Raw genomic sequence first — 26,899 nt, 5'->3', positions numbered from 1 at the left:
GGTGACAGGCTGGGGGCAGGAGGGCTGGTGAGGAAGCAGTGACAAGTGTCTGGAGGAGGCTGGGTCCGAGGAGAGCACACCCGTCCGCTGTCACCCCTTCTCTGAAGAGGACTCCTTCCACAAGCGCAATCACTGAAGGTAGTCAGGACATCTGATTTCCCACTTAACCATGTACTTAGTGAATTGCTACGGTTTATTGGGCACTTGGAACGGCCTGTAATTGCATCAAGCGATGGAGATCGCCCCGGGAGGACGCTCCGGGGGAAGCCGCCAGCGGCACTGTGGCCCTTCTCTGCTCCAGGCAGACAGAAGCTCCAGGCTTCAGGCCCGCTCCCTCCAGACTGGAGGCTGTAGAGAGGGACTGGAGAATGCTGGCTCAGGCCTTAGCCTGGGACCGAATCCCACCTCAAGACTCTCATTTCACAGATGAGGCAGTTGAGGCCCAGAGAGGTTAGGTAACTCGCCTGAGAGCACACAGCATCAGCGTCTGAAATGGCATGTGCCTGACTCCACAGCTAAGCTTCCCGTCGCCTCACCTGGCTCTCAGATGGTGGTGTGGCTGCAGTACCCCAGTGGCTGAGAGATGCAGGAGCAGAAACATGGGCCTGCCAGGAAACTGCGAGGTGCCGAGCAGAAGAGGCAGATGCACCGCACACTCACGCCTTCCGCGATGGAGCTGACCGCCTCTGGCAGGGAAGCCTGGTACTGCCCCCCTGTCCCCGCAGCCCCAGTGGGGCCGGGACCAGCTCCCGGGAACTGTCTGACTGACCAAAACCATCACCCCCATTTCATTATTTTAGGACCTGGAAAATTACTATTCATGACAGTAAAGTTAAAGATGAAATAATAAGTCTGTCCTTTTAGAAAGCAAATTGCGACACCAGAATATTCATGAGCGGTGACTTCATGGGGAAAAGGCAGCGGGCTGGAGAAGATGGTTCGGTTAAGTCAGCAGCCGAGGAATTTAGGGAAATGCACTTGTCACTCCGAGGAAATCGGTGATTAATCCTTTCCTGTTTGTGGGGGCCCTTAACAGGCGCATTTTTAATGTACTAATTAATTAACCTTGGGAGCACTCGCGTTTCCCAGGCTGCCAAGGCCAGATCGTACCCCAGCTGGCAGAGACGCAGAACGGACCTCTCCCCCGGCCCCGCACCCCCCACACCACCACCGAGCCAAGGCTGGGGAAGCAGGCAGGTGGGCAGCTCCAGGCTCAGGACTCACTCCCCGGTAGTAGCCACCTACTCTTCATGGTTGGGGGTTGAGTAGGGTCCTCCCCAAAGTCACATCTACCCAGAAGCACAGAATGAGTCTGGAAATCAGGTCTTCGCAAACATCATCAGCGAAGGATCACCCAGTACGTAGGGTGGATCCCTCAGTCCCGGGTTTAGGCACCATGTCCTCCAAGCAGAGGAGAGGCACAGAGACACAAAGCGAAGAGGGGGCAGGGATGAGGGCACACGGGCAGGCTGGGGCAGTGACCAGAGGGGCGTGTCTCCAGCCAAGGAAGCCTGAGGATTTCTGGCGACGCAGGAAGCTGGAGAGAGGCCTGGAATGGCCTCAAGGGAGCCCGGCTGGCACCTGGGCTCGCACGCGTGGCTCCAGGGCTCCTGTTTCTGCGTGCAGCTCCCCTGCCCCCTCTTCTAAGACGGCTCTCTGAGCCGGGGCAGAGGCGGTGAGCTGGTGATGGCCTTTGCAGCAGGCCACTTGGGGCCCTCCTCTTTCTGGGCCTGGGGTCTCCCACCGCAGCGGGGGGTGGGCCAGAGCTGTGCTTTTCAGACTGGGGCCCCTGCAGCCAGGGGGCACGGGGGGGGCTGCCTCCGCTCGTTGGAGTGCCTCGGGGTCCCCACCACCACCGCCCCCTCCCTCCTGCTGCCTGGAGAGCCCTTAGTCATCATCTTTTACAGCCTGTTCCTATAAGCGACCCAGGGTCAGGGAGAGTTCACCTCCTCAGTCTCTCTGCCGGGGCCTTGAGGGGGACCCCCCACCCCACAGCCAGGAACCCGCTGTCCACCTGCCTGCAGGACCACGGTTCACCCCGCCCTCTAGTGGCTGCATGGAGGTACTGCCAGGCAGCCCAGTGCACAGGTTTGGAGCCTTGCAAGGATGGGTGGATTCTTTACCAGCCCCGACGCTGGGAAAGATTGAAGACGGGAGGAGAACGGGATGACAGAGGATGAGATGGTTGGATGGCATCGCCGACTCGATGGACATGAGTTTGAGTAAACTCCGGGAGTTGGTGATGGACAGTCCATGGTGTTGCAAAGAGTTGGACACGACTGAGCAACTGAACTGAACTGAAGGGTGGGAGGCCCCCAGGGAGAGGAAGGTCTGGGTCGACTCCACTCTTGGCCAGACGAGGAGCCTTCCCTGCCAGGAGACCCTCCCCAGCCTTTGTGGCCCAGCCACACCTGCTCGGGACTCCGGGGCTGAGACCAGGCGGGAGTTGGCAGGAGCAGGAAGACCAGGGAGAGATGGTCATCCGCTTGGCTGCCATCACCCAGGGCAGCTCGGGCCACTCCCGGGGACTGTCAGTGCTGGAGCTGGAGCCAGGGCCGGGTTGGGGCAGCAAGCTGGGCCCTGCCAGCTCAAATCGGGCCTGGCAGCCAGGCTGGCTCTGTCCCTTGCAGGGAAACCCTTGGTGCTCACTGACTCCCAGCTGGGCTGGACCCGCTCAAGACCACCCGGGCTGGCTTGTTCCTGAGAGGGACAGTGATCTTGAGAACCGCCCAGCAGGGGTGACAGTGCAGGCTGTGTCTCTGCCTTATTCCCGCTGCAACCCACGCCCCTCCAGCCTCAAAAGGAGCACCCCGTGCAGAGCAGGCACGGACAGCCTGGTGGGTGGGCCCAGGGGGTCCTGGAAAGCAAGGGTGAGCTCCCTGCGCAGTGTGCTCGAGGGGGCAGAACCTGTTGGTTGGGACGGGGAGGCCATGTGGTTTGGCCAGCTCCGGGCCGGGTTCTCCCCGTCACTGGAAGGGTGTTGTTCTTCACACCCCACTTAGCCCAGCCACCCAGGAGGACCTCGCAAGGTTGCTCCCTGCAGCTGAGGCTGCAGGAGGGACTGAAGGTCCAGCATCTGCTGACCGCTCCCCAAAGCAGGGCAGCCGGTCCTCTCTTGAAGGGGGCCCTCTCTCTGCATGGAAGCCTGGTCCCCATGTCCTGGAGGAGACAGAGGCCGAGACAAGGAGGACCCACTGAGAACACTCCAGGAATCCTAGGACAACACACATCACTGCTCATAGCTGGGAGTGAAGCCTTGCCCCAGGCCCATGGCTGCACCCCGGGGGTCGGGGAATCATCCCTGACTGGCCTCTGCTCTAAGGAGGAGCTGGCGCCAATGGCAGACCACTGACTTACATCCAGGCTCCTCGGCAATATTTTGCCAATATATCATTAAAGAGGTCCAGCCTGCAGGGGTCTGCTCTGGCGAGAGGGTCACTGGAGGGGTGGGCAACTCACAGCATGCTAAGTGCTGATCCGAGGAGGCGCAGCCAGGGAGGTCTTCCTGAAGGAGGAGGTCCTGAATTCCGGGGAGGGGTCTGGGTTTGCACAGGCAGCGGGGTTGGGGGAGATTCAGTGGATGGAGGAGGCTGGGCACGCGAGCTTGGCTGATTTGGCTGACACAGTCACCAGGAGCCACTTTCGGATCCAGACCATTCTTTATTGACACAGAGAGGGCTCCCCGGCCCCCCGTGGCAAAAAAAACCCAAAGGATGACCCTGGAGCCACGGAGGCCACTGTTCTGGTAAGGGCTGGGACACCCTGTTGCTGAGGCGCCCCCATTGCCCCCGGATTCACAGCTACACCCCCCACCCCAGTCTCTCCGAGCCCATGAGTGGCAGCTCCAGTTCCCCTCCGGATTTTCATTTTTCTCCTGGAAACCCCCACTCTGGACTCCATGGGGCTACACTCAGAACTCTGTGGGACCCTTTTCCTCCAGTTTTCCCCGTGGACTCCTCTGTGTAAAGTGGGGACAAGGTGGGGGGCGGGCGGCACCACAGTCTCAGTCCCCGCCCCCACAATGACAGCTGTCCCTGACTCCAGTTCCGCACACTCGACTGCCCCTGGCCCCCCGTACCTCTGGGTCAGCATGTGCGGGGCTGAGCTCCGCCCTCTGCTTGGCCCCCTCCAGGTGGGTGTGCAGCCGGGCCCTGCAGCGGCTGCTGCTCAATTCCTCAGTCATGTCCAACTCTTTGCGATCGCATGGACTGTAGCCTGCCAGGCTCCTCTGTCTATGGGATGTTCCAGGCGAGAAGACTGGAATGCATAGCCATTTTCTGCCTCCAGGGCATCTTCCCGGCCCAGGGATCAAACCCACGCCTCTTACATCCCCTGCATCAGCGCGTGGGCTCTTTAACGACTGAGCCCCAGGGGAGCCCTTGGCTGTGCACCCTGTCACCCAACTGGAAGCGATCCTGTCAGTCTTCATTCTGTTCTCGCTCACAGCTGACCCCACTCACCGCCTCACCCCCCGATCAAAGGCTCGCCTTACCTCCTCCTGCCTCTGTCTTCCCGCCCCGGTTCAGAGCCCCCAGCCCCTCCTCTGCCAGCATGCGGGAGCTTTGGACTTCCTCCTGCCTCCAGGCCTCGTCTGTCCTGCCATTCAGAGACTAGCATCTGCACTACAGCTCCCCAGGGCCTCAGGACAAAGACCAGATGCTTCAGGGGGGCTTCTTCTGACCTGGCTCCATGTGCCGCCCCAGCCCCTCGCCACCAGTCCCTTCCCTTCCAGCATGCTTCCCGGGCAGCCCATCCCGGTGTCCCCCACTTTGCCTCCTCAGCCCCCTGATGCCGCCGTGTCCCATAAGCTCCCCTGGGGCTACCCCCAAGCCCCGAAGCCCACCCCCCCCCCCTTCCCCCGCCCACCCCCGGCCGCCGCCCTGCTGTTTCCTGTCTCGTGAGACCGTGTTTGCACAATAGATGACACTTGCACTTCCTGCATAAGAAAGCCCATTCCCAGGGCGATAGTTTGGTCTCAAGCCTTAGTCGTGACCAGACCCCAGAGGAGGGTCTGACTCATGGAGGCTATCGGTAAATGCTAAACTGAATAAAAGGAATTCACACACGAGCACAACCTGTGTATTAAACGGGAGACATGCCGGGACCACCTCCGCATTTAGATCACCAGCCTCCGAGAAAAGGGACGGTGTTGGATTCATCTCTGCTCAGCAAAGATCCTTGAATGGATGAGATGGGAGAGTGCAGGTCAGTCACTTGCTCCAGGTCTAGCCCAAACTGCAGAGTGGATACTGATATCTGTCACTCCCACGGAAATGAGTGTGCTGAGTCCGACGGTCATGTTTCTTCCCTGTGGTGCTTACGCACAGTCTGAAGGCACCTCTATGGCTGCGCAGCCTGAGTGCTGGGCCCCACCCTGGAGTCCCTGACGGGGGCATAGGGGCAGGGCAGGAGAAACTGCACTTCTAACAAGCTCCCAGGTGCTACTGGTCTGGGAACCACATGCAGAGAGACTCTGCTTTAGTGCAATGCAGTCCTAAAGAAACACAACAGCAGCCACATAAAAGAGTGCACCTAAAATCTAGCAGCCACAGCTTTAAAAAGTAAAAATAAACAGTGCCATAATACATAATCCATTCTATTATTCCAACACGTAGTCAATATATAGGCTTTCCCTGGTGGCTCAGCTGGTAAAGAATCCGCCTGCAATGCGAGAGACCTGGGTTCGATCCCTAGGTTGGGAAGATCCCCTGGAGAGGGGAAAGGCTGCCCACTCCAGTACTCTGGCCTGGAGAATTCCATGGATCCTATAGTCCACGGGGTCGCAAGGAGTTGGACACCACTGAGCGACTTTCACCGACTCACTGTCAATATATAAACATTGTTGAGGTATTTTTCGTGCTCTTTTCCTGCCAACTCTTTAAGATTCAGTGTGCATTTTACACTGAGACCCATCGCAAAACAGACTCGCAAATGCACGGCTCCCGCGTGGCCGGAGGCCCCGGCTAGCACAGCGCGGGCAGGTACGGGACGAAGGAAGCGGCCCCGAGAACTACAACTCCCGGCGTGCTCGGGGCGCGACCAGTGACGCACTTCCTGCACGGCGGCGACGGCGACGGCGAGTCAGCCGCAGGAAAACTACATCTCCCGCCGTGCTCCGGGTCATGCCCTGTGACGCACTTCCGGCGCGGCGGCGACAGCGCGCCCCCGGTGGCTCAGCGGCGGGGCGAAGGCGACCGCTCGGGCGGGCGGGCAGTGGGGCGAGTGGCGGGCGGCCTGCCGACGGGAGAGCCGGGGGCGGGGCGGCGGCGGCCAGCGAGGGAGCGCGCGGGCGGCCTGGCCCCGCCCCCGGCCCGCCCGCCCCGGTGACCTTCAGGGACCGGGCGGCGGGCGCAGGCCCCAGGCCCGGGCGAAGGCGGCGGCGGCGAGATGTTCGTGCAGGAGGAGAAGATCTTTGCGGGCAAGGTGCTGCGGCTGCACGTCTGCGCGTCCGACGGCGCCGAGTGGCTGGAGGAGGCGACCGAGGACACCTCGGTGGAGAAGCTCAAGGAGCGCTGCCTCAAGCACGTAAGGCCAGCCGCGGCTCCAGGCTCCGCTCTTTCTCCCGCCGCCCGCTGGACCGTGGGGCTCGGGACCGGGCGCTTTATCCTCTACCTTCTGGTCCAGCTCCCATCAAGACAGCCCGGGGGGCCGGGGCGCATCGAGGACGCGGGCTGGGAGAGGCCAAGTCGCCGCCGGAACGGGGCCTCCTGCGGTTCCAAAATCTATCCATCCGCGCTTGCTGTCGCGGCGGGGTTCCCGGAGCTGGGAGTTAGTTAGTGCCCAAGAAGGTACAGGGAGACCCGCTGGGAGAAGCGCCTTCCCCTGACCTTGCAGAGCCGGCTGCTTGGAGCCGTTTCCTGGGGCTGGCATGGGGGCCGGCGCCTGGCTCTGGCCACTGGTGCGCCCCTGCACCCCCTCACCCTGGCTGGAATCACTTAAAATAGTGTGGCTTGGCCGAACTGGTCCATGCACCCCTTGCTGTCCTTTGCGTTTACGTGGATTACGCGGGCAGGTCGGGGAGAGGGCCATTTTTTAGTTTGTTCAGGTGAAGCACCCCTTGTAGGTTCCTCAGAGTTCTAGTCTTCGTCTATCTCTTTAAGCTTCTCGACTCTGTAAGGCAGGCCAAGACATCTGTCCGTGTGACTCAGGCTGCCTCAGGAAACTCTATCCTTTGCACGGTCTGGTATCTCCATGTCAGAATTTAGGACAAAGGAGGCCACAGCCTCTTACTGCGCATTTCACGTAAAAAGTGTGCCTGTATGCCATTGACTCACACGTTTGTTCTGGGCCCACCAAGAGTCTAGCCCTGGCTCTTTCTTTTAGTGTGGCCTCCAACGACAGACTTGCAGCTGTTGTTTAGAGACTCCCGCAAAATGCTGTCGGGCCCTTTTGGGAGTCTGGTTCTGTGGAGTTGTGTAATTGTCGCAAGCAGGCTGGAGAGCATTCTGGTTGCCAGAGTCCCCTTCCGGAAAACCCTGGATGTGAATAGCGTCTTGGTCTCACGTCAGGGAGGAGGGGGATGTGGGCTCACACACTTGGGCAGCAATGTTTTGGCCGTTTCTATTTCTGATGCAGTGATGGGTGATTTCACTAAAACCCACCACGGCAGCACTCAGCAGGAAGGCTGGGAGCCCCCTGAGCGTCCAGACTATTAGAGCGAGGCTCGCTGCTTGCCCAGTGCAAACCTCTCTGAGATACTGTGTCTACCCGGTCAGCACAGGAGCCCCTTTAGGGCTGGAATACCTTCATTAAAAAATAATGCCACCGGAAAAATGGTATCAGTGGACTTGTTGGACACACGGTTGCCTTCAGTCTGTGAAAAGTCCAGTATCCGGGAAGCAAAATCAAGCCAGAGTACAACCAAACAGGGCATGCCTGTAAACGGAACCAGATTGTCAGTCAAGAGAGCCGCGTGGCAGTGCTGGCCTGTTAGCTGCTGAGTCAGGCTGGGGGGTCAGCGGGTACGTTGGTGTGGCACTTAGTTTAATTCACCAACGGGAAGGACTGGCATAACCATCAAAATGTTATGTTCTGGAGGGAAAACGAAGCAAGAACACTTAGATTCATGGAGGCTTGCTAAGGATTTCAGGAGCACCTGGGGTTAATGAGGGAGCCAGTTTCATTAGGCTAACTATTCACATTATGCTGCCGATATTTTTATTCCAGTCGGTACTGAGGCGTATCATTTGGGATGTTTTCTGGCATTATCCTGCTTTGAACAGAGATCTTATTCCACCCTGTAGATTTTATTCCGGGCTGAGGTGAGTGGCGGGCGAGCAGCAGGGGACTTCCACAGCCAAAAAATACCGGCATACATTTTGGGACTCAGAGCTGAGCTATCAGGAGGTCCTCACACCTCTGTGCCTGTGCCGTCCTGGGGGCAGAGTTCGCGGCCTTGTGAGCCCTCAGGAGGTATTTCCAGTTAGGAAACGGGGTTCTCAAGTTGTGTGCTTGACCGTCACCCCGGAAACCCGTGCACTAAGCTTAGATCATGGTGTCACCGCTCCGCTCGGGCTCCTCCTGCCTGGCTCCCCGCCTTTGCGTGCCTGAGCCAGGGTTCCCTGTCCCTCCCTCCTGCCACTCTACCCGGAGGGGACACTGCGGGTTTCCTCCCATCACAGGACCCCTAGGAACTTACTGGTTTTTTTTACACTTTCCATTATGCGTATGCGTTTTTAAATGAATAAAGCAGCTTTGTTAGTGAAGGTTTATTATCGTAACTTTTGCAGAAATGGATTGCTACTGTGGCCTTTCCCTTCTTGGTTTTGTATCGATTGGGACCACCGTGGTGGTCTCTAGCCCAAGCTTAGATCACGGGGCAGAGTAAATTATCTTGTGTAACCAGAGGGTCACGATTTTAAGACAGTGGCCCCCTGTGGCGTGGTGGGTGTTTTCTGTGTGATAAGCTCGCCAGCTCGCAGCCTGCTAGCAGGGCGCCACACCAAGGCGTGTCTTCACATGCCACTGATGTCAAAGCAAAGAAAGGCCATCTCCAGTCCTCCGGGAGGAAGTGGGCTCGCTGGGGCCCTGGCCCAGCCATGGGCTCGGCCCGGCTTTCCCACTGCCAGGGCCCAGCTCGCTCCAGCGCCTCTGCCAGGAACAAAGGAAAGCGCGAATAAGCAGGCGCAGTGTGGGCGACTGACGCATGAGTTCAGCTCCCGGCGCCTGTTGACAGGCTGCAGAGGACATTTTTTTTTCAGGAGCCAGTATGCGGATTGTTTTGGAAAATTGTGTTTCAAAACTGCATCCTGAACTTGGCACACCAGCTAGCCTGCAGATTTTAGAATCAGAAGAAGCACACCCAGTATTTCTGGGAGCAGAGCCATCGTGAGATTCCAGGGAGGGGTGTCTCTGTCATACGAGTGTGTCTTACTATTGGCTGGTTTCCACCTTTGTCCCCGCCAACCCCCCCACCCCGGCCTGTGTGCATCTGTAGGCCTGAAGCCCTCGTGAGCCCTTTTTCCGGTTGGATTGCTGAAAACTCTGGTTGGTCTTCAGACACCAGTGTTGAGAGGTGAAGTGCAGGCTTAGCTTCTCCCTCGGGGTGAGCAGTTACGTGTCCAGGGTATCTGATGGCAGAGGGAGGTGGAAAGGCAGCCCCGCTGAGCTGAGAAGGATGGTGAGGACCCTGGGGCCGGTGCATCCCCCATGTTGGGGCAGCCTTGGTTTCAGCACCTCTGCCCCCCACATTGTGTGTTCTGGGGTTTCTGGGCTGCCGATCAGTAACACAACCACATACCAGGTGACCCCCTTCCAGCTGCCAGGCAGGCCCTGCCAGCTGCATCTGTAGCTTACTTTGGGGTCCCTGTGGCCGTCACTTGGTGGGCTGGGGACTGAGCTGAGGCCATCCTGCCTCCTCGGGGTGTTGTGGGTGTTTGTGTGGTCAGGCGCCTCTGGCCTGCTCCCCAGGGACCAGCTCCTCTCAGCCGTGTCGCTGGGCTCCGTCAAGTGCCCCGGTGGAAGGTGGGGAGCAAGATTCCCACAAGGAAGTAGCCTGCTTGGGAAGTGCTGGAATATTGTCTACCGACCTCCACGGCATCTGGTTGGCTCAGCCAGAGTTAGCCGGATGCTGACCACACCCCAGATCACACTTCGACCTTTAGGTTCTTGGGAGACAGCAGACCTGCTGTTTGCCTCTTTAGATCACTCTCCAGATCTTCCCAGATTAAGGAGGCAGTTCGGGTAGCCACTGGTGGGCAGCAGGGCGCTCTGCGTCTGAGCCATGAGCCTGTTGAGGGTCACCTGGCGGCGCAGTGGGCAGGTCACTGCCCTCAGGGACTAGGCTGTGGCGTCTCCACCATTGCCAGGGTTCTCTGGTTTCATCTTGGCTTTGACTCTTAGCTAGTAAGAAAACCAGTAAGTTCTTGGTGTGGCTTGGGGTGTCAGCTCCTGTATTATCAATATCGTGATCAACCTCTGTCCTGACATACGGTCTATTATTTTTTCTGTTTCCTAGTGTGCACCTGGGAGCTTAGAAGATCCCAAGAATGTGACCCATCACAAATTAATACACGCCGCGTCTGAGAGGGTGCTGAGTGACGCCAAGACCCTCCTGGAGGAGCACGTCCAGGACGAGGGTAAGGGGGCGAGGGGTCCCCGTCCCAAGCAGGCTGAGCAGGGAGACGCGGCAGCCACAGGGTTTCGTTCTCCTTTGTTGAAACAAAGTGTGCGCCCTGGAGTAAAAGAACTGCAGCCTTCTGGAGAAGCCAGACGTGAACTCTGCTCCTCAGGCTGTTTCCACGCAGAGCCGAGGTCCCCTGAGCTGCTGCGGGCCTTACTTATGGGACGGGAAAGCGCAGCTATGGGTTGTTCTAAACCTCTAGGAAGACACTCTTACCATGCACGTCTGTCGACTGACTGAGTCTCCTGCGTGGAGGCACTTGCGGAGAAAAGTTGGGCTTTCTATGTCATTCAAAGCACGATTTTATTTGTGAGATTCCCTTACGTAGCCTCCTTTTGGAAAGACTAGAATATTGTTTATCGACCTCCCTGGGTGTCTGGTTGGCATAGGAACAGTTAGCCGGGCGCTGACCACACCCCGGGTGCCTTAGCATTGAGGGTTAAGACCAGATGCTCCGACCTCCCAGACTTTCAAAACAGAGCCATTAAAACAAGCACACCGGTCTCGTTTGGTCCCCTCAGCCAGGGTCTTGCCGGGCCAAAGCCTGTAGGGGAGCAGGGTCAGCAGACTTGGAGGCCGAGGGAAGAGTGGGCCTCTGTGGACCCTCATGGAGGAGGTGCCCAGAGGGAAGCCCTGCTCCTCGGCCCTTGGGTCCCCCCTGGTGCACTCCGTGCCGCTTCCTGGGTGTAAGATGGTAACCAGCTCGCCGTGCTGTTTTCCCCAGATGTGATACTGTTGATCCGAAGGCGCTCTCCAGCCCCCATCCCCAAGATGGCTGAAGTCTCCGCAGAAGAAAAGGTGAGCTTCAGAGTTTGGAACTGGTGATCTCTGTCAGAGGAGACTCGAAAGAGACTTCTGAGGCTGGCTGGCTGTGGGTCCTGCGGGTCCCGTGGTCACGGGCTCTCGTCGCGGCCAGGCAGCCTGTTGACCGGTGCCTCGCCTCGTGGTGGGTCCAGTGACCAGCTCCGCTTTCGGGGCATGGAGAGATGCGTGCTGCCTGCTCCCCGGGTCGGGTTTAGTCTTGAGCTCCCGTCCCTCCTCCTCTCATTTCCTGACATTAGAGACCACCCGCAACACGTAGAGCGCGGGAGGAGCGCGGGGCGCCAGCCTGTGCAGAGTTGGTTCCGGCGAGGCTGGGGCCACCCATCCCGTCTGGCTCTTGAGGGACAGGCTGCTTTGGCCTTGGAGTTGGTGCTCAGCTGAGACGCCCCCGGCCCCCCGATGCAGGTGCCCCGGGAAAGCTGTGCCTGCGCTTGTGTGTGGCGGCCGCCCCAGAGGCTCGCTCCTCAGAGAGCCTGGTCCAGGAGGCTCCTCCGTGCGGCGGCAGACGTGTTCTGTCAACAGGCCCTTTCCAACGCTCAGGCCAGGTGCCTGCCGTGCCCAGGGGCGAACGCTAGCCTTTGCTTAGCTTGAGGGGTAGAGCGTCCTGCTCAACGCTTCGAAATGCTCGAGAGAGCGTTCACCCCAAAGCAGGCAGGCCAGCCTCTCTGGGCCGGGCCCTGGGCCTGTGGTGGCCCGAGCTCTTTCGGGGCCTCCTGTGGGACAGCCGCGGGAGGAGGCCCTGCTTATCCGTAGCCACACCTGCTTGGGCGCGGGCACGCCGCTCGCCCGTCTCCGGGAGACGGATGGGGCCCCGAGTCAGGCCTGCTTCCCAGAACTGCGGGCCCACCCAGCTCTCAGGTTACTGTTTTGGTTGCTGGCAACTCCCTGAACCGCGGTGACTGTTGACAGCAGGCTCCCTTCACCCCCACGGCCCTGGGTGACTTGCCAGGCAGGCTCCCTTCACCCCCACGGCCCTGGGTAGTAGACTTGCCAGGCAGGCTCCTGTCATCCCCACGGCCCTGGGTGACTTGCCAGGTGGTGACCCTCACCTTTTCTCTGTGTGTGTCTGTCAGGTGAAATATTGTGAAAACGATCACGCCTGTTTTTGTGAATAACTCGTTTTTAAAGTCAAAGTAGTACATGTATTTAGAAAGTCAAACGATACTCCAGGTGTTGCAGTGAGCCAGCAGCTGCTCCTCCCTCCTGAGTCACACGCTTGGGAGGCGAGTGCTCCGCGTTCTTCTGACCCTGTCTTCGGTGGTTCTCCTCCTGGGTTCTGAACAACAGCCCGGGTTGTCATTTCTTGGATTCTCAACTGTAGACTCTGTTGGTCGCTCCTTGGTGATCTGGGTAGCTCCTGCCCCGTCACCCCCCGCTCCTCTGAACCTTGGTCAAAGATTCAGAGCCCGGTTGTCATTCTTGTGCCAGTCCCGCTCTCCGCCCTGAGCAGTTTGCTGAAGGTGAGCTCTCCGTTTTTGCGTGCAGTTTTGTTTTTCCTGGAGCCAGTAATTGCTTCCTTGTTTTGTTTGTTCTCTGTGTAGGCTTAGCACTCATTGTTTCAGATTCTGCTCCCAAACTGATACACCTGTCTGACACCGGGGTCACAAGTGTGAGGCTGTCCGCTGGCGCCTGCTCGGGGGGCCGCCCCTCAGCTCCTCCGGCCCGTCCACCTGCGTCAGGCACGCCGCGCGGGGCTGCCCGCCTGCCTCCGTGCGGCTCCTGCTGCGGCTCCCCTGTCTGCGCGCTCCCTGACCGCAGGCCTGCCGGCTCGGAGCAGCCCCGTTAGCACACAGGTTGCCGGGTCCGTGCCGGGCAGGCCCAGCTGGGCCCTGCGCTCGGGAGCTGGAATCGGGTCTGCCTTCCTGTTGGGAGCCTCTGCTTCCGGCTTTTTCGGGTGTTTGGCAGAATCCTGTTCCGGCACTTTGAAGAGCTGGGGTCCCATTTTCTTGCTGGCTGGGAGCCGGGACCACCCTCCACCCCCGGAGGCCACCTCCCTCCTGGCCTGCAGTTCCCCACGTCTTCAGAGCAGCCAGTGGGGCGGCTCATGGGTCGCGTCCCTCTCGCTTTGATCTCGATGACCTCGGTGAGCCCCGCCCATCCTATTCATCGACTCCCCCGATTAGGTCAGGCCCCCCCAGGGCCCTGTCCTCCAGTCACTGTGTCCTGTGCTGTGACCTGGCCCCCAGCTGCAGCCCCCCTGCTCACGGGCCCCGGGCCAGGCAGCCGTGAGTGCAGGAGCAGGGTCTTGGGGCCGTCGTGCCCTTGTGCCTGCTAGAGTCAAATGTCTGGTTCTCCTGGGTTGGGTGGGGCCAGACTCCCGCCAGCATCTCTGAGAGGTGGAGGCCTGGAGGCCCTGTGTACAGCCGGCAGTGGCTGCTGAGGGAGCGTGCGCGCTCGATGGGCCTGTGCCCCAGTCCCTGGGGTGTCCCCAGGGTGTCCCTAGGGCGTCTCCGGGGCTGGCGGTGGAGCGGGTCTCCTTCCTCTGCGCCCGGTCTGTGCCCCTCCCAGACTGCTCGCATGTTGACCCTGGAGATTCTGGAAGTTCTCTGGGTGCTTGTTGGTACTCTCCCTGCCTCATTTTCTCTTCTCTCTCTGGCACTCCCGTGGAGGTGGGACCTGCTTCCTGAGAGATGCTCGTCCTGCGACGACTGGCACAGCGTCCCCGGCTCTCCTGCTTCTCTGCAGTGTGCAGCCGCGCTCTGCTTTCCAGGCCCGTCCTTCTCTTGCTTGCGTGTCTCTCTCTTTCACCCCCTTTCCCCACTTCTGTCTCTGTCGCGCTCGTTGCAGACTTTCTTCACGTCCCTGTCAGAGGCCCTGGGAGCTCATGGGCCTCTCTGGGCCTGGCGGGTCGTGCCCCCCGCCTGCACCCGCATTCTCCTGCCCAACACCCCAGGAGCCAAGTGGCGTGGGGCTGGGCCTGCCGTCCAGGGTCAGCATGGCGCCTCTCCTGGGCTCAGGGCTTCTCGGGCCGCGTCCAGGGACTCTCCACGGCCCCTCTGCGGTCTGCCCACCCACCCACCCGTCGCTCCCATGCAGCGGTCATTCTGTGACCCAGGAGGCAGTGTCTGTCTGCCCCACCCTGTGCCACTGTGCTCCGGGGCCAGCAGGCCACAACCGTCCAGTGTTTTGTCCCTGAGACCACGCACAGAACCGTCCAGAAGCCTCCCTGCTCATCAGGGGCGTGTGGCTCCAGCTCCCAGGACTCACGCGCTCCCTGGTTAGAGCTGTTTGTTCGGAGACCAGTCTTGCCTTTCGCCGCTCTTACACTCACATCTGATCTTCTGATTCCTCTCCCGTGTTAGAAGAAACAAGAGCAGAAAGCCCCGGACAGAGACGCTATTTTCCGAGCCACCGCCAGCCTGCCCTCCCACAACATGGACCGAGCCGTGGTGCAGAGCAGCGCGAGGGACGTGAGTGCCCGCTGGGGCTTTGTGGCCACAGGGGGCCGAGGAGACCTCCTGAGAGCACTTGGGAAGCAGGGTGTAGGGGGTGCAGGAACTCTGCGCTATATTGAAGCTTTTTTGTAGGCAAATTAATTCAAGATAAAAGGTTTAAAGAGATTTTGAAAGGCAGGGCCAATAGGATTCGATACTATGGGGAAATGTGAATTTTCTGAGTTTGGCAGAAACCTTTTAGGGAGAAACCTGACTCTTGCTTATTTTGGATCGGAAGGTTCTGAGTTAAAGCAGAGCATTTATTTCCAGGACTCCCGAGCCAGGGCCGGGCCAGGACTCGGAGTTGGGGGTGGCGCCCCCAACACTGCGGGTCAGTCTGCGGGCTCTGCCATGAGCTGGTCAGTTCAGGAACACGCCTCTGAGGGTCTCCTCCAGAGAGTTCTGTGTTGGCCAGGGCATCAGAACCTGGGCACATGTATCTCTTGCTGGCCAGCGCGTGTGTCTCTCACTATGGCTGAGCCTCACTGTCGGGGAGACGGGAAATTGGTGGGTTTCTGATGACATTGCCAGCAGCCCCCCACTGTGTTGAGAAGCTGAACTGGTTGCACTGAATGCTGGAGGCCCACATCAGTGGAATCCGCCTGTTCTGTTCAGTGAAGCCTAAGCTCTCAGCTCGCTTAGCGGCCAACAGGCCAGACGCCTCCTCTGGGCTGGAGCTGAGCGACGGGTCCTCTCCCGCCCGCCCTGCTGAGAGCCCTGTTGCTCTTCTGCCTGGTTATCTGGGCGTGACTTGATGCACAGATCGGGAGTCCGGGGCCAGGGGTGTTGTCTCGGATCCAGGCTGAGCCTCTTGTGCTTTCACCGCAGTTCCAGACGGAGCTCCGGAAAATCCTGGTGTCTCTCATCGAGGTGGCTCAGAAGTTGCTGGCGCTGAACCCGGATGCCGTGGAATTATTTAGGAAGGCAAACGGTAGGAGCGGGCCCAGGCGGAGGCCCACCCTCGGCCGCCACTGTTCACACTCCCCACGGAAGGGCAGTAGACGGGGCCTGGTGGACGCCTCACACCGTCGCCCGTGCCTGCACGGCGAGAGCTGAGGGGTCTGTCTCGGGTTTCCTGAGGTGTAAGAGGTCAGCCACAAACGTGCTCAGGCGGGGCGCTGGGCCCACAGGGAGCTTGGGGAAGCACCCCTTGTGCGGCCGGGCACGCCCCGAGCCCTCATGGTGCTGTGTCTGGCCTGCAGCCATGCTGGACGAGGATGAGGACGAGCGCGTGGACGAGGCGGCCCTGCGGCAGCTCACGGAGATGGGCTTCCCGGAGACCAGGGCGGCCAAGGCCCTGCGGCTGAACCAGTACGTCTTGGCCCCCCGCCGCGGGTGACGCCCTTCTGCCCCAGGCCGCGTGACTGAATAGCCTCCAGTGTGCGTGTCAGTAGAGGACCCGGACGCGAGTTCCGGAATCACGGCACTGGCCGCCTCCAGGTCTTAGAGGGCAGTGTGCAGTGGACTCGTTTACTGGGAGTGTGGCGTGTGACGGTGGTTGTACACTTCACCGGGCTCTCGTTTTCCGGGAACTTGGATCACAGCCTGTTCCCGGCGGGGCCGAGGAGGACCGCGGCATGTAGACAGTGGTGTCCTGGGAGTCTCCTATAGTTTCCTGTTGTTGGTTACTTGCCCTTCAGTATGTTCAGTTCTGAAAAAAATCGTCTGTAACCGCGGGGTGGTCAGCAGGCTGTGTTTTTTTCGCTTTGGATCCAACCTCTTGTGGGCACCTCCTGGGTTTGGCTCCCGTGGCTTTCTGCACGTGGGCATCTGTTCTGGCCGTGTGGCAGGTTAGGGTGGGGCCGGGGCTTCAGCTGCGCTGCGTTAGATCCTCGTACAGGACTAGGCAGCTCGCGCTGGGAAGCCACAAAGTCAGAGAGGCTTTTCTTGGGACGCAAAGGCCTGGTTCCCTGGCCTGAGGTGCTGCTCAGAGGCCATCTTACCTGGGAGCATATCGGTGCTTAGGGGCCGTCTTACCTTGCAGCACATTGGTGCTCAGAGGCCGTCTAACCTTGAAGCACGTTGGTGCTCAGAGGCCATCTTACCTGGGAGCACATCGGTGCTCAGGGGCCGTCTTACCTTGCAGCACGTCGGTGCTCAGAGGCTGTCTTACTTCGTAGCATGTCAGTGCCCCAGGCCATGGAGTGGCTCATCGAGCACGCGGAGGACCCCACCATCGACACTCCGCTCCCAGGCCCAGCCTCACAGGGAGAGGCGGGCGCCGAGGCCGCCCCTGCCGCCGGGACCAGTGAGGAGGAGGAGGCCAGAGACGAGCTGACGGAGATCTTCAAGAAGATCCGGAGGAAAAGGGAGTTCCGTGCGGATGCCCGGGTGCGTGTTGACAGGTAGTGGGGGCGACTGGCAGGTAGAGGGGCTGGTCCTCCCAAGGCGAGTCCTGGAGGGGAAGCTGTGGCCCCCAGGCCAGGCCACCGGCCCTGCCGGGAGCGAGGCTGGAAGCGCTCTGGACGGACTTGAGCCTGGAGTCTCCAGTTTGAAGTTTATAAGTGTCCTCGAGCCGTGGGGTCAGGTGGGGGCCCTGTCCAGAGAGCTGAGGGTCACCCACCAGCTGCGTGGGCCACCTTGTGAGCAGGAGACTGGTCAGGCGGGTCAGCGCAGAATCTCAGGGACTCAAGGGCCCGGGTCCCACAGCCTCTGGCTGGACTCGGCCCGCTGGCCTGAGTGTCCTTGCGGCCGCCTCTTCACCGTTACCTTGTATCTGATGCTTTTCCACCTCCCTGTTCTCTCTCGCTGTGCTCTGTTTTCATTGAGTTTCATTTCAGGTTAATCTCTGTGGACGCCTTTGGCACTGTGAGCGTATCCTGTTCCCTTTCAGGTCACAGCTCTGGCAGCCCCAGGCGTTAGGGCTCCAATTCTTCACGTCCTCTGGATTTTGCTTGTGGCCCCAGTTTCTCAGGGCCTGATGCCTCGTCCTGGGCTCACCTGTGGGCTTGTTTCCATGGGAAACCGTGTGGCCGGGCCGTGGGGTGCCCTCTGCAGCTGATTCAGAGCGTGCGTCTGTGGGGTTAAACGTAACCTCAGACAGGGGCCGGCTCTCGTGTTCATCAGCAGGGCTCGTGGGCCATGCGGAGTGTCCCCCGCGGGGCGGGGCCCTCTCTGTGGGATGCAGACCCTGCTCAGGGTCCTGGAGTCCAGCTCCAGCTTCCCCCGGCGTGGACCCTGGGTCTGCATCCTGTGCGTGGCGCTGGGCCCCCCCCGCCCCGGGGGACACCCTCTGGGAGGCCAGGGTGTTGTCGCTTTGTCTCGGTTCCTGTGGGATTTTCCCTTGAGTTGAGCTCCGCATGCAGAAGCACATGGGTTACTTTAGTCGAGCGTTTCTTGGTCCCGGAGGAAGTGTGTCTCTTCGTCTTAGTCTCTCGGGAGTCCAGTCGGTTGGCCCTGGACCCTGTTCGGGAAGGGCAGCCTCTCCCTGGGCGGGTCTCCTGTCGGGCTGCACGCCTTCCCCGGGGTGGGGGGTCCTGTGGGGCCCTGTGAGGCCCGCTGACGGTCGTTCACAGTCTTGGTCACCACCTGAAAGGCCTTTCCTCCTCTGAGTTGTCGTTCTTAACCATTTTAAGTCACTCCTTTTCCCTAAAGGGTGTCAGGGCTTGAAGGGCTGGGGTCTGTGATCTTGAACCAGTCGGGGAAGGTCCGGTAAGGACGAGACATTAGCTCAGATCCCGGGGAGAGCAGGTTGGAGAGCAGGGCTTGGACCTGAGACAGACTTTCAGCTGCCTCCACTCCCCCGCCCCACTGCGGACGGGGCAGTGCTGTGCAGAGCCTGCGGGCGCGAGGGCCTCTCAGCGCAGCCACACGGGGGTCCTCCCTGGAGGGCTGGGGAGAAGGGCATGGGGAGCATCTGGAATGCCCCCCAGCAGTCCTGAGGCCGAGACAGAAGTGAGGAGAGAGGGCGGTTTATGTTGACACTTCATGGAAAAGACCCTCCTACCCTTGGGTTTCAGAGTGGACTCCAGGCAATTTTATGTGACGTGGATATCTGCGGAGGGGCTGTGCCCGCAGCATGCGCTGATGGGCCGGAGGTGGGGAACGGCCCAGCGGAGCAGAGGAAGGGGGTCCCTGGCAGATCAAGCACTGCAGTGGGGCTGTGCCCGCAGCGTGCGCTGACGGGCCAGAGGTGGGGAACGGCCTAGTGGAGCAGAAGAATGGGGTCCCTGGCAGAAAGGACTGACCCGAGCACTCACTGCGCACAGTCCGGCTCCAGATAAACCCTGCTTCCAATCGTCCTCGCAGGCGGCTGCTGCCTCGGTTGAGTTCTCTTCGAAGCCGTCCAGGTTGACTGCAGGGTGAACGGGGTGAGGTCCATGAAGCCAGAGCGTGCCAGGGCCGCGTGAGTGTCCATAGGCAGACGGGGGGCTGGTGGCGTGAAGCCAGCCGACACCTGGGGGGAGGTCGGAGGAAAGCATTGGGCTTGAAGGGCAGGGTCTGACTTGCTGAGAGTTAAGAGAAACCCTTGCAACTTTGGTGAAGGCTTTACCTTTCTGTGGTCGTGTTAAGGCCTGTCAAAGGTCATGCACAGAAATGAAGGATAAAGGGAAGGAGGTGTTACGTGATTTTTGTCCTAAAAATGTAGCAGCACCCTCACCACCCCCAAACACGGAGCACTGGGCCACTGCTTCCTCCAGAAACCAACTTATGTTAACTTACAGCTTAGATCTTGTTAATAATCATTTAGAATTAATTTCAAGGTGTTTTGGGTTTTTTTTTTTCAAAGATATAGTGTGAGGAAAATCTCTCCCGGTTTCAGAAATCACTGACGTTTTTGTCTCCACTCGAATGGGAGCGGCCGATGTGCCCTTTCTCTGACCTGCTCCTCCCGCTTGGCCAGCCCCTCTGGAGGGGGCCGTGTGAGGTGGTGGGGACAGTCCCACTCTCGAGAGTCACAGGGACATACCTGGAGGGACCTGGGTGGGACAGTGAGCCTCCAGGAGAGAGCCCCAGTTCCGCCCCTCTGTCGTTCACAGAGCCAGCAAGCGTCTCCCTGAAGCCATAGGGAAACGGTCTTGAAATAGAAACCCTGGTGGTTTTTTTTTTTTTAATTTATTTTTTAAGATGTATTCATCTCTGGTCGCGCTGGGTCTTCGTCGCTGTGCGTGGCCTTTCTCTAGTTGCGGAGAGCAGGGGCCACTCCGGCCATGGTGCCCGGGCTCTCCTTGCGGTGGCGTCTCCTGTCGTGGGCACCGGCTCTGGGCACATGGTGCCCGGGCTCTCGTTGCGGTGGCGTCTCCTGTCGTGGGGTGCCGGCTCTGGGCACGTGGTGCCCGGGCTCTCGTTGCGGTGGCGTCTCCTGTCGTGGGCGCTGGCTCTGGGCACACGGGCTCCAGAACGCCGCAGGCTCTATAGTTGTGGGTGGCACACAGGCTTCGTTGCCCCAGAGTGTGTGGGATCTTCCTAGACCAGGGATCGAACCATTGAGACATCCCCTGCCACGGTGCCGCGGCTCGACCTCGCGGGCGCTGCTATGCTTGCTTGCGCGGCGCTGAGACTGTGGCCTCTCCCGCAGGCTGTCATTTCCCTGATGGAGATGGGCTTTGACGAGAAGGAAGTGATCGATGCCCTCAGAGTGAGCAACAACCAGCAGAACGCCGCTGTGAGTACCGCGTGCAGCCCGGGCACCCCGGGTGTGTGGGCACCTTCCTGCACAGGCGGCTCCTCTCCTCCTTTTGAGGTGCAACAACGGGGTAGGTGGTTCAAACAATGTACAGACTTTAAAGTACTGAGAAGATCCTGGGCTTTGCCTCTTAGAGAAAGGTACGCGTTCTGCGGGTGTGTGAAGCTTGTATGTTGGGTTACACTGACAGCGAGATGATGCCGCCCTGTGGACAGGTGCCCACTGCTGACCGAGAGCCCGGGGAGGGGCTGGGGGTGATGCTGGGCCACTTGGGGCACAGACTCAATCCGGCCCATGTGGCCCAGGAAGGCACGGTGGGCCTGGGCTTCAGCCGTTTCTGGGATGAGCCCATGAGGTCACGCCCCAGCCGCTTCCCATGACAGGGCGCTGGTGTGCACTCGGGCTGCGGAGCTCCAGCTGTGCCCTGAGCTGCAGCGCCCGCGTCTGCCGGGACAGCCGGGCTGGACTGGCCCTTTGGTCAGGGCCCCTGGCCATTGGGGCAGCCCTGGAGCCCCTGCTGCAGCGTCGAGGTTGGCGGGGGACTGTAGGCGCTGACCCTGCTCCTCTGGTGTTGGCAGTGCGAATGGCTGCTGGGCGACCGCAGGCCCTCTCCCGACGAGCTGGACAAGGGCATCGACCCCGAGAGCCCCCTGTTTCAGGCCATCCTGGACAACCCCGTGGTGCAGCTGGGCCTGACCAACCCGAAAACCTTACTAGGTACGTGCTTTGCTGCTGCCCGGTGGGGCGGGACCTGCCCACCACACAGATGTCCCTGGGTGATACCACGGCCGCCACGCCCGGTTGCCGCCCCTGCAGGGTTCTGGTGGCTGGGGCCTGAGTCACTGCGGGGCCCCAGAGCCTGGGTCCTGCCGGGTGTGACAGCCTCCTGTGCGATGACTCCATTCCAGCTCTGGAAAACCAGCTCCAGCAGGTGATTCGGTCGGGAGAGTGTAGACAGCACCCAGCAGGCCGGGGCTGTGCCCAGAGGAGGTTTGGTTGGCTGGTGGCTTTTAGTGTCTGTAAGGGTTGCCTCAGCGCTTGTTTTGTCTATGAGATATGATACGATATTAAAAAGCATGTATAATTTGTGTCACTTTAAAGAATGATAGTAAAATTAATAACCACATTCCTGCTGTTCATCTTGAAAAAAAAAAACAACGGTCTTTTTAAAAAAAACAGTGCAACCCAGGCCCCCTAGAGTACCTGGATGCCCCCCCAGCCCCCGCTGCAGTGACCCCCGCCCCAGCCTGAGCGGGGGCTTCTTCAGCGATGTCAGTGGGGGTGTCCGTGTCCTTAGACCATTCAGTCTCCCCTCTGTGTTCTGGGCTGACCCCTGGGACTGGCTTCCTGGAGGCTGTGTGGTGTGGCATTGCAGGGCAGTGCCACAGTCGACCCTGCCGCGTGGCTGCCCGACGCCTGCAGCTTCCGGGCCGGTGGAGCTGCTCTGGGCGCTCCTGTGCCTGGTTCTCGGGGGAGGGTTCCCCCAGGGCTCCGTGCCTCAGGCCGAGTGGCAGGGCCCTGGGCGTGGGCGTGTTGAGCCTGCTGTCCAGAAAGGGAGCCCCGCCCACAGCCGCTTAGGCCCCCCGCTGCCAGGTGCCCGGAGCAGCCGCCCAGGCGGGCACAGGGCTCTTGCACGCTTGGCCGTCTCCCCAGTCTCTGAAGGGCAGCCTCTTCCAGAGGTTTCAGCCACTCCTAGGACCTCCACTGCCCCTCCTTCTGACTGCTTCCGCTATTGGATTGCCGTCGTCCTGCTCAGAACCTCCTCCATGCCTGCTGCACACTGATGCTCTCTCAGATATTTAAATCTCCAGGATCCCTTGTCAGCTTCTGCCTTCCCTGTTGATCACTTTGATGAACAGGCGTCCTGTATCTTAACGCAGAGGAACATCTCTGTTTCATTTATGACATGCATCTTTAAAGAAAGCCCTCTGATTCCAAGCTTGGGGAGACCTTCAGCTATTTCTTTTTTTAGTAGTTTTAAATTTTCTTGTTTTAAAAAGCCTGTGATGTGCCTGGAAGAGTGAGTGGCATGAAGCAGGGGGTTTTTCTCTTTATGCCCCACTCCCGGTCTTAAGTGGTGTGTCTTGCGGTGAGTTTGTTTCCACTCTGCACCAGTACCCTCCACACTGGAAGCGTCTTCTGGCCCTCCTCCCCAGAGACCTCCGGAGGGCCCCGTGTGCCGCCGGGGTCTGTCCAAAGCCTTTCCTAAAGCGTTTCTTTCAGTGCTTGACCGAGTGTGTGATTTGCTGATTTGCTCTAAGCTTTTTTTTTGTAATTTTTGAAGGCATAGTTGGTCAGATTAAATAATTTCCCCTTTTCTCTCTACTTACATGCTAAGATTTTTCAATTGTGAGTGGGAAGTCAGCTTCCTGGGTGACTTTTTGCTATCTATCGAGATTATTATGTGGTTTTACATCTGTTGTATCAAGTGTTTCTTGCATTTCTAAAACAAACCACCCGGAGTGAGTGCCTCCCGGTCCACAGGCCCTGGGTCGGTGACCTGGATGGGACGCACACTGGTGCAGGGTCCCCACCAGACCCAGGCCCAGGGTCCTGCAGGAGAGAGCATCCCGTGGTGAGGGCACCCCTGCAGCCACACACTTCCCTCAAGGCATTTCTCGTAGGGTTTTTAATGGCCTTTATCTGTTTAGATGAAGGCAAATATGCATCATAGGACATTTGGAAAACACAGGGAAGCTTGAGGAAGCAGAAGTCACCAGCCCCCTGCAGCTGGTGGCTTCCTTCTGGTGTCTGGTGAGGTCTGGAGCAGGCGCAGCCGCACCTCACGGCAGCTTTCTGGTGCTTAATTTCTCATCTCGTTTGAGATCGTAGCAGTTCAGGTGTTTCATTCTATGGATGTGTCGTGTCATTTAACAAATACATTGAATTTGTTAATTTATGTTAATAATATGACTTAGAAACTAAACAACAACAGAACAACAACTGGGCTGAATGCCTCCCCCTATTTGTGGCCATAAAACCACCTGCCGCTCAGCCAGCCGCGCGGCCTTGGCGCCTGGCTTTCTGCAGTGAAGCGTCGCAGATGTTGTCTCCGAAGTGTGTTTCAGCTCTTTGCTGTTGTTATTTAGCCTCTGAGTCGTGTGTGACTCTTGCGACCCCATGGACTGTATAGCCCACCAGGCTCCTCTGTCCGTGGGAGTTGACAGGCAGGAATACTGGAGTGGGTTGCTGTTTCCTTCTCCAGGAACTTTGAGCTCTACTAGTCCATAAAACAATGGAAACATCCTGAATTAAGAAAGAAGACAAAAATTCTAAAAATAAATTTCAATCACTTTTATAGTTCAGTAAAGCATTTTTCCTCATTAAAAAAAATACAAAACGGTGTTCCATTTTGTTGCTTCTGAACTTCCACCTGCAATAAGCTGTGTTTGGACCCGCTTCTTTGGGTGCAGCTTCGACTGCCTAAGGACAGGCAGCTGGAAGGCAAATGAGCAAGGCCAAGAATGTGGACGTGTAGGCGGTTGGTGACGTCTTGGCACCTGATGGGGCTTTCTGGGTGAGAAACCCCACTCCCACCCTCCGCCCCAGACAGGGACCCAGCAGCTCCGTCTGTCCCTTTGAACACTTTTCCCCCGGCCTTTGCACGTTCCTTCACTTGTCGCCTCTGCACGCCTGTCGCCTCTGCACGCCTGTCGTTCTGCCTCAGCTGCCGTGTTGCTCTTAGAGCTCCGTCCACAGCTCTTGGCACGTCAGGGCCCCCTTGGTCGCGTGCGGCACTTCTCGTCTCTAATGATGCGCGAGGCGTGCGGCAGAAAGTCCTTCCTCGGGTAAATCTTCACCTCTGTGGTTTGCGCAGCTCTGTCCTCCTCCTGGCCTTGATTGGGCCGCTGCTGGGAGGAACGGGGGCGTGGGCTTCCTCACCTCACAAAACCCACTTTATGTTTTGTTCTCCCGGATGTCGAGTCATCTTTCCGGGTTCTCTTTCTGAAATTTCAGTTGGGGGGGCCTGGTGACTCTCTTCAGGGCGGGGAGGGTCATCACGTTGTAAACATAATGAGGTCAGACTTTCCCACTGAGCCCGGGGCTTGGGCCCCAATGACCCTGAGCAGCTGAGAGCCCGCAAACTGGGGGCCACTTCCACAGACATGGTTTGACGTTGGCTCACATGACGAGCTCTGGTGTAAAGCAGTCCTTCCCAGATCCGAGGGCGACCGTCTGCCCTGCGGTTGGTTGCTCTCCACCAAGTTGGCCATCATGTGTCTGGGCTAGAGAGCTTTTTTGCTAAGAGGCACCTTTGTTTGGTGAGGGGTCGCTTTATAAAAGTGTTTAAAAATTCAACGTTTTCATCTCAGAGAACTGCTCATTTTTAATGTGCTGGGTTTTTTTTTAAGTCATTTGCTGAAGATTGAGCAGTTTGATTTTTCTAGTTAGATATTATTAAGCTGGCAACATCATCCTTACATAAGTCTTTTCTGTCAGGGAGGGCCTGAAAGTGGAGTCACTGAGTCACGGGCTGTCACTATTTTAAGATTCCTAGTAGCTGTTGCCATGTTGCTTCCCAGAATCCTTATGCCAGGGAATGTGGGCGTGTCGCCCTGCCCCACCCACAGTGACCACACCGCCTTGCGTATCAGCAGATGAGACTTGCAGGGCGGGGGTCTGAGGGGGGTTCCCGGTCCCCCGCTTACCTGGAAGCTGCTCGGAGGAGAGCTCCCACCGCTGCTTGTTGGGCGTGCAGGACACAGTCCCCCAGCAGCTCTGCGTGTCCCCACAGCGTTTGAAGACATGCTCGAGAACCCGCTGAACAGCACTCAGTGGATGAACGACCCGGAGACGGGCCCGGTCATGCTGCAGATCTCCAGAATCTTCCAGACCCTGAACCGCACATAGGCCGTGCACTCCAGCCACCTGGCCCAGAGGGCGTCTTCTTCCCAGCCCAAGGGGTGGGGAGAGTGTGCAGACCCCAGGGTGCCCCTGGGCTGGGGGAGGGGAGCAGGTGGGCTGGAGGGAACCCTGCCCTGGGTGTCGGGCGCCAGGGCCACACTCCTGCTGGGATCTTACTGCTGAAAAACCTCGGGCGGCAGCGTGCTCGGTCGTGCCTCCAGCCTCCGACAGTGTTTACAGACAAGGCCGTCACCCCAGGAAGGGGTCACCTCCCTCCAACGTCCCCCCGGGCTCTTGAACCGCTACTTGAATTGACTGTAGGCACTGCTTGTAGAGTCCACTTGTTATTTGAAACAAGGCATGTTTCAATCCAAAGTGTTATCGTCAAAGGTACTAACTTGAGTAGAAAAATTCACAGATGACTTCTCTTTAATAAATAAATTCCCATTTTCCAAACGCTGTGTCTCGGTCTGGTTTCAGCTGGGGAGGAGGGACACGTGTCCTGGCGAAGCTCTTGTTCCCACCGAGAGCACGCTCACTGCCTCCCCTGGGGTGCTCGTCGCGGCCACCTACACGCTTCCTTGGCCAGATTTCATGGTTTTCTTGGGGTTGAGAGACCACATGTCCCTGTCTCTGAGGCTGGAGCTGAGCACCAAAGTTGATCTGCTCTTTCCATCCCTGGCTGCCTTTTTAAGGATGTAAACACTCTCTGTGTTTTTAAATGAGAAACTGACCAGCCACGCCGTCTGGGGACTGGCCTGGTGCACGCAGTGTGGACGTGGGCCTCACACGCCTCAGGGCACCTTCTTTCCTGGCAGGTGCTCAGGGGGCCCCTTCATAAGAGACGCGTGCAGGGGTCAGAGCCCTTTCACACCCCCAGGCGCTGCCGGAGCCGCCAGCCCATGTCCTTTGGTTGAAGAGATCCTCTCCCTTGGATCCCCCTGGACAGCCAGCCCTCCTCAGACACGATTCCCACGCTGCTGTTCCAGGTCGGGAGAGCAGGGACCGTGACAGCTAGGTGTCTCCTGGGCACGGATGGCCCACCTGGGCTCTTGTTCCTGTGAAGTCTCTCCATGGGGGCCCCTGAGCTGTGGCTGCCCCAGGCCCACTGCACCCGCCTGGGGGGGGACGTCCAAGATGAGCTGGCCCGTGGCCCTGCGGTCTGACACCCTTCACTGTGGTTCCTGGAGGACTTTTTCTTCCCGTGAGCCCCATGTGGGTCTCAAGTGGCACCTGGCAGTGTGGGAAAGATACCCAAGGGAAGGCCTCAGCAGTGGGGCCTGTGGTCCAAGGCGCCTGGTGTGGGAGGTGGGACAGTGCCCACGGGCAGCCTCGCTGCTGTACAGCCAAGGCCGCTCACCACCAGACTGAGCCACGCTGGGTGGGAGTCATGGCAGGGCGGGCAGCAGGGCTTTGCATTCCTTGGACTTACGCTCCCTCTATAACAAAACCACTGCAGACAGTGACTGCAGCCATGAAATTAAAAAACGCTTGCTCCTTGGAAGGAAAGCTATGACAAACCTAGACAGTGTATTAAAAAGCAGAGACATC

General features: G+C 59.0%; 1 protein-coding gene across 1 annotated transcript; it reads left to right on the top strand.

Moving 5' to 3' along the window:
- The first annotated feature begins 6,168 nt into the window (after positions 1 to 6,168).
- On the top strand, positions 6,169 to 25,692 carry UBAC1 (UBA domain containing 1). The gene is made up of 10 exons (XM_040225512.1): positions 6,169 to 6,525; positions 10,457 to 10,577; positions 11,346 to 11,419; positions 14,746 to 14,853; positions 15,706 to 15,808; positions 16,080 to 16,188; positions 16,998 to 17,208; positions 20,396 to 20,482; positions 21,082 to 21,220; positions 25,239 to 25,692. Exons 1-10 carry the CDS (start codon positions 6,388 to 6,390, stop codon positions 25,352 to 25,354), a joined length of 1,206 nt encoding a protein of 401 aa, XP_040081446.1. The 5' UTR covers positions 6,169 to 6,387; the 3' UTR covers positions 25,355 to 25,692.
- Positions 25,693 to 26,899: the final 1,207 nt, after the last annotated feature.

Source organism: Oryx dammah, unplaced genomic scaffold (assembly GCF_014754425.2).
Source record: "Oryx dammah isolate SB20612 unplaced genomic scaffold, SCBI_Odam_1.1 HiC_scaffold_25, whole genome shotgun sequence".
Lineage (NCBI taxonomy): Eukaryota > Metazoa > Chordata > Mammalia > Artiodactyla > Bovidae > Oryx > Oryx dammah.
The sequence above is the reverse complement of the archived record's forward strand: the minus strand, read 5'-3'. Positions and strand labels throughout refer to the sequence as shown.

Bases quoted from the DNA above. Each gene is read 5' to 3' on its own strand.
- UBAC1 (XM_040225512.1), top strand. From the start codon at position 6,388: ATGTTCGTGCAGGAGGAGAAGATCTTTGCGGGCAAGGTGCTGCGGCTG. The intron at 10,578-11,345 runs GTAAGGGGGCGA...TGTTTTCCCCAG, and splicing joins GGAGCACGTCCAGGACGAGG to ATGTGATACTGTTGATCCGA. The intron at 11,420-14,745 runs GTGAGCTTCAGA...CTCCCGTGTTAG, and splicing joins AAGTCTCCGCAGAAGAAAAG to AAGAAACAAGAGCAGAAAGC.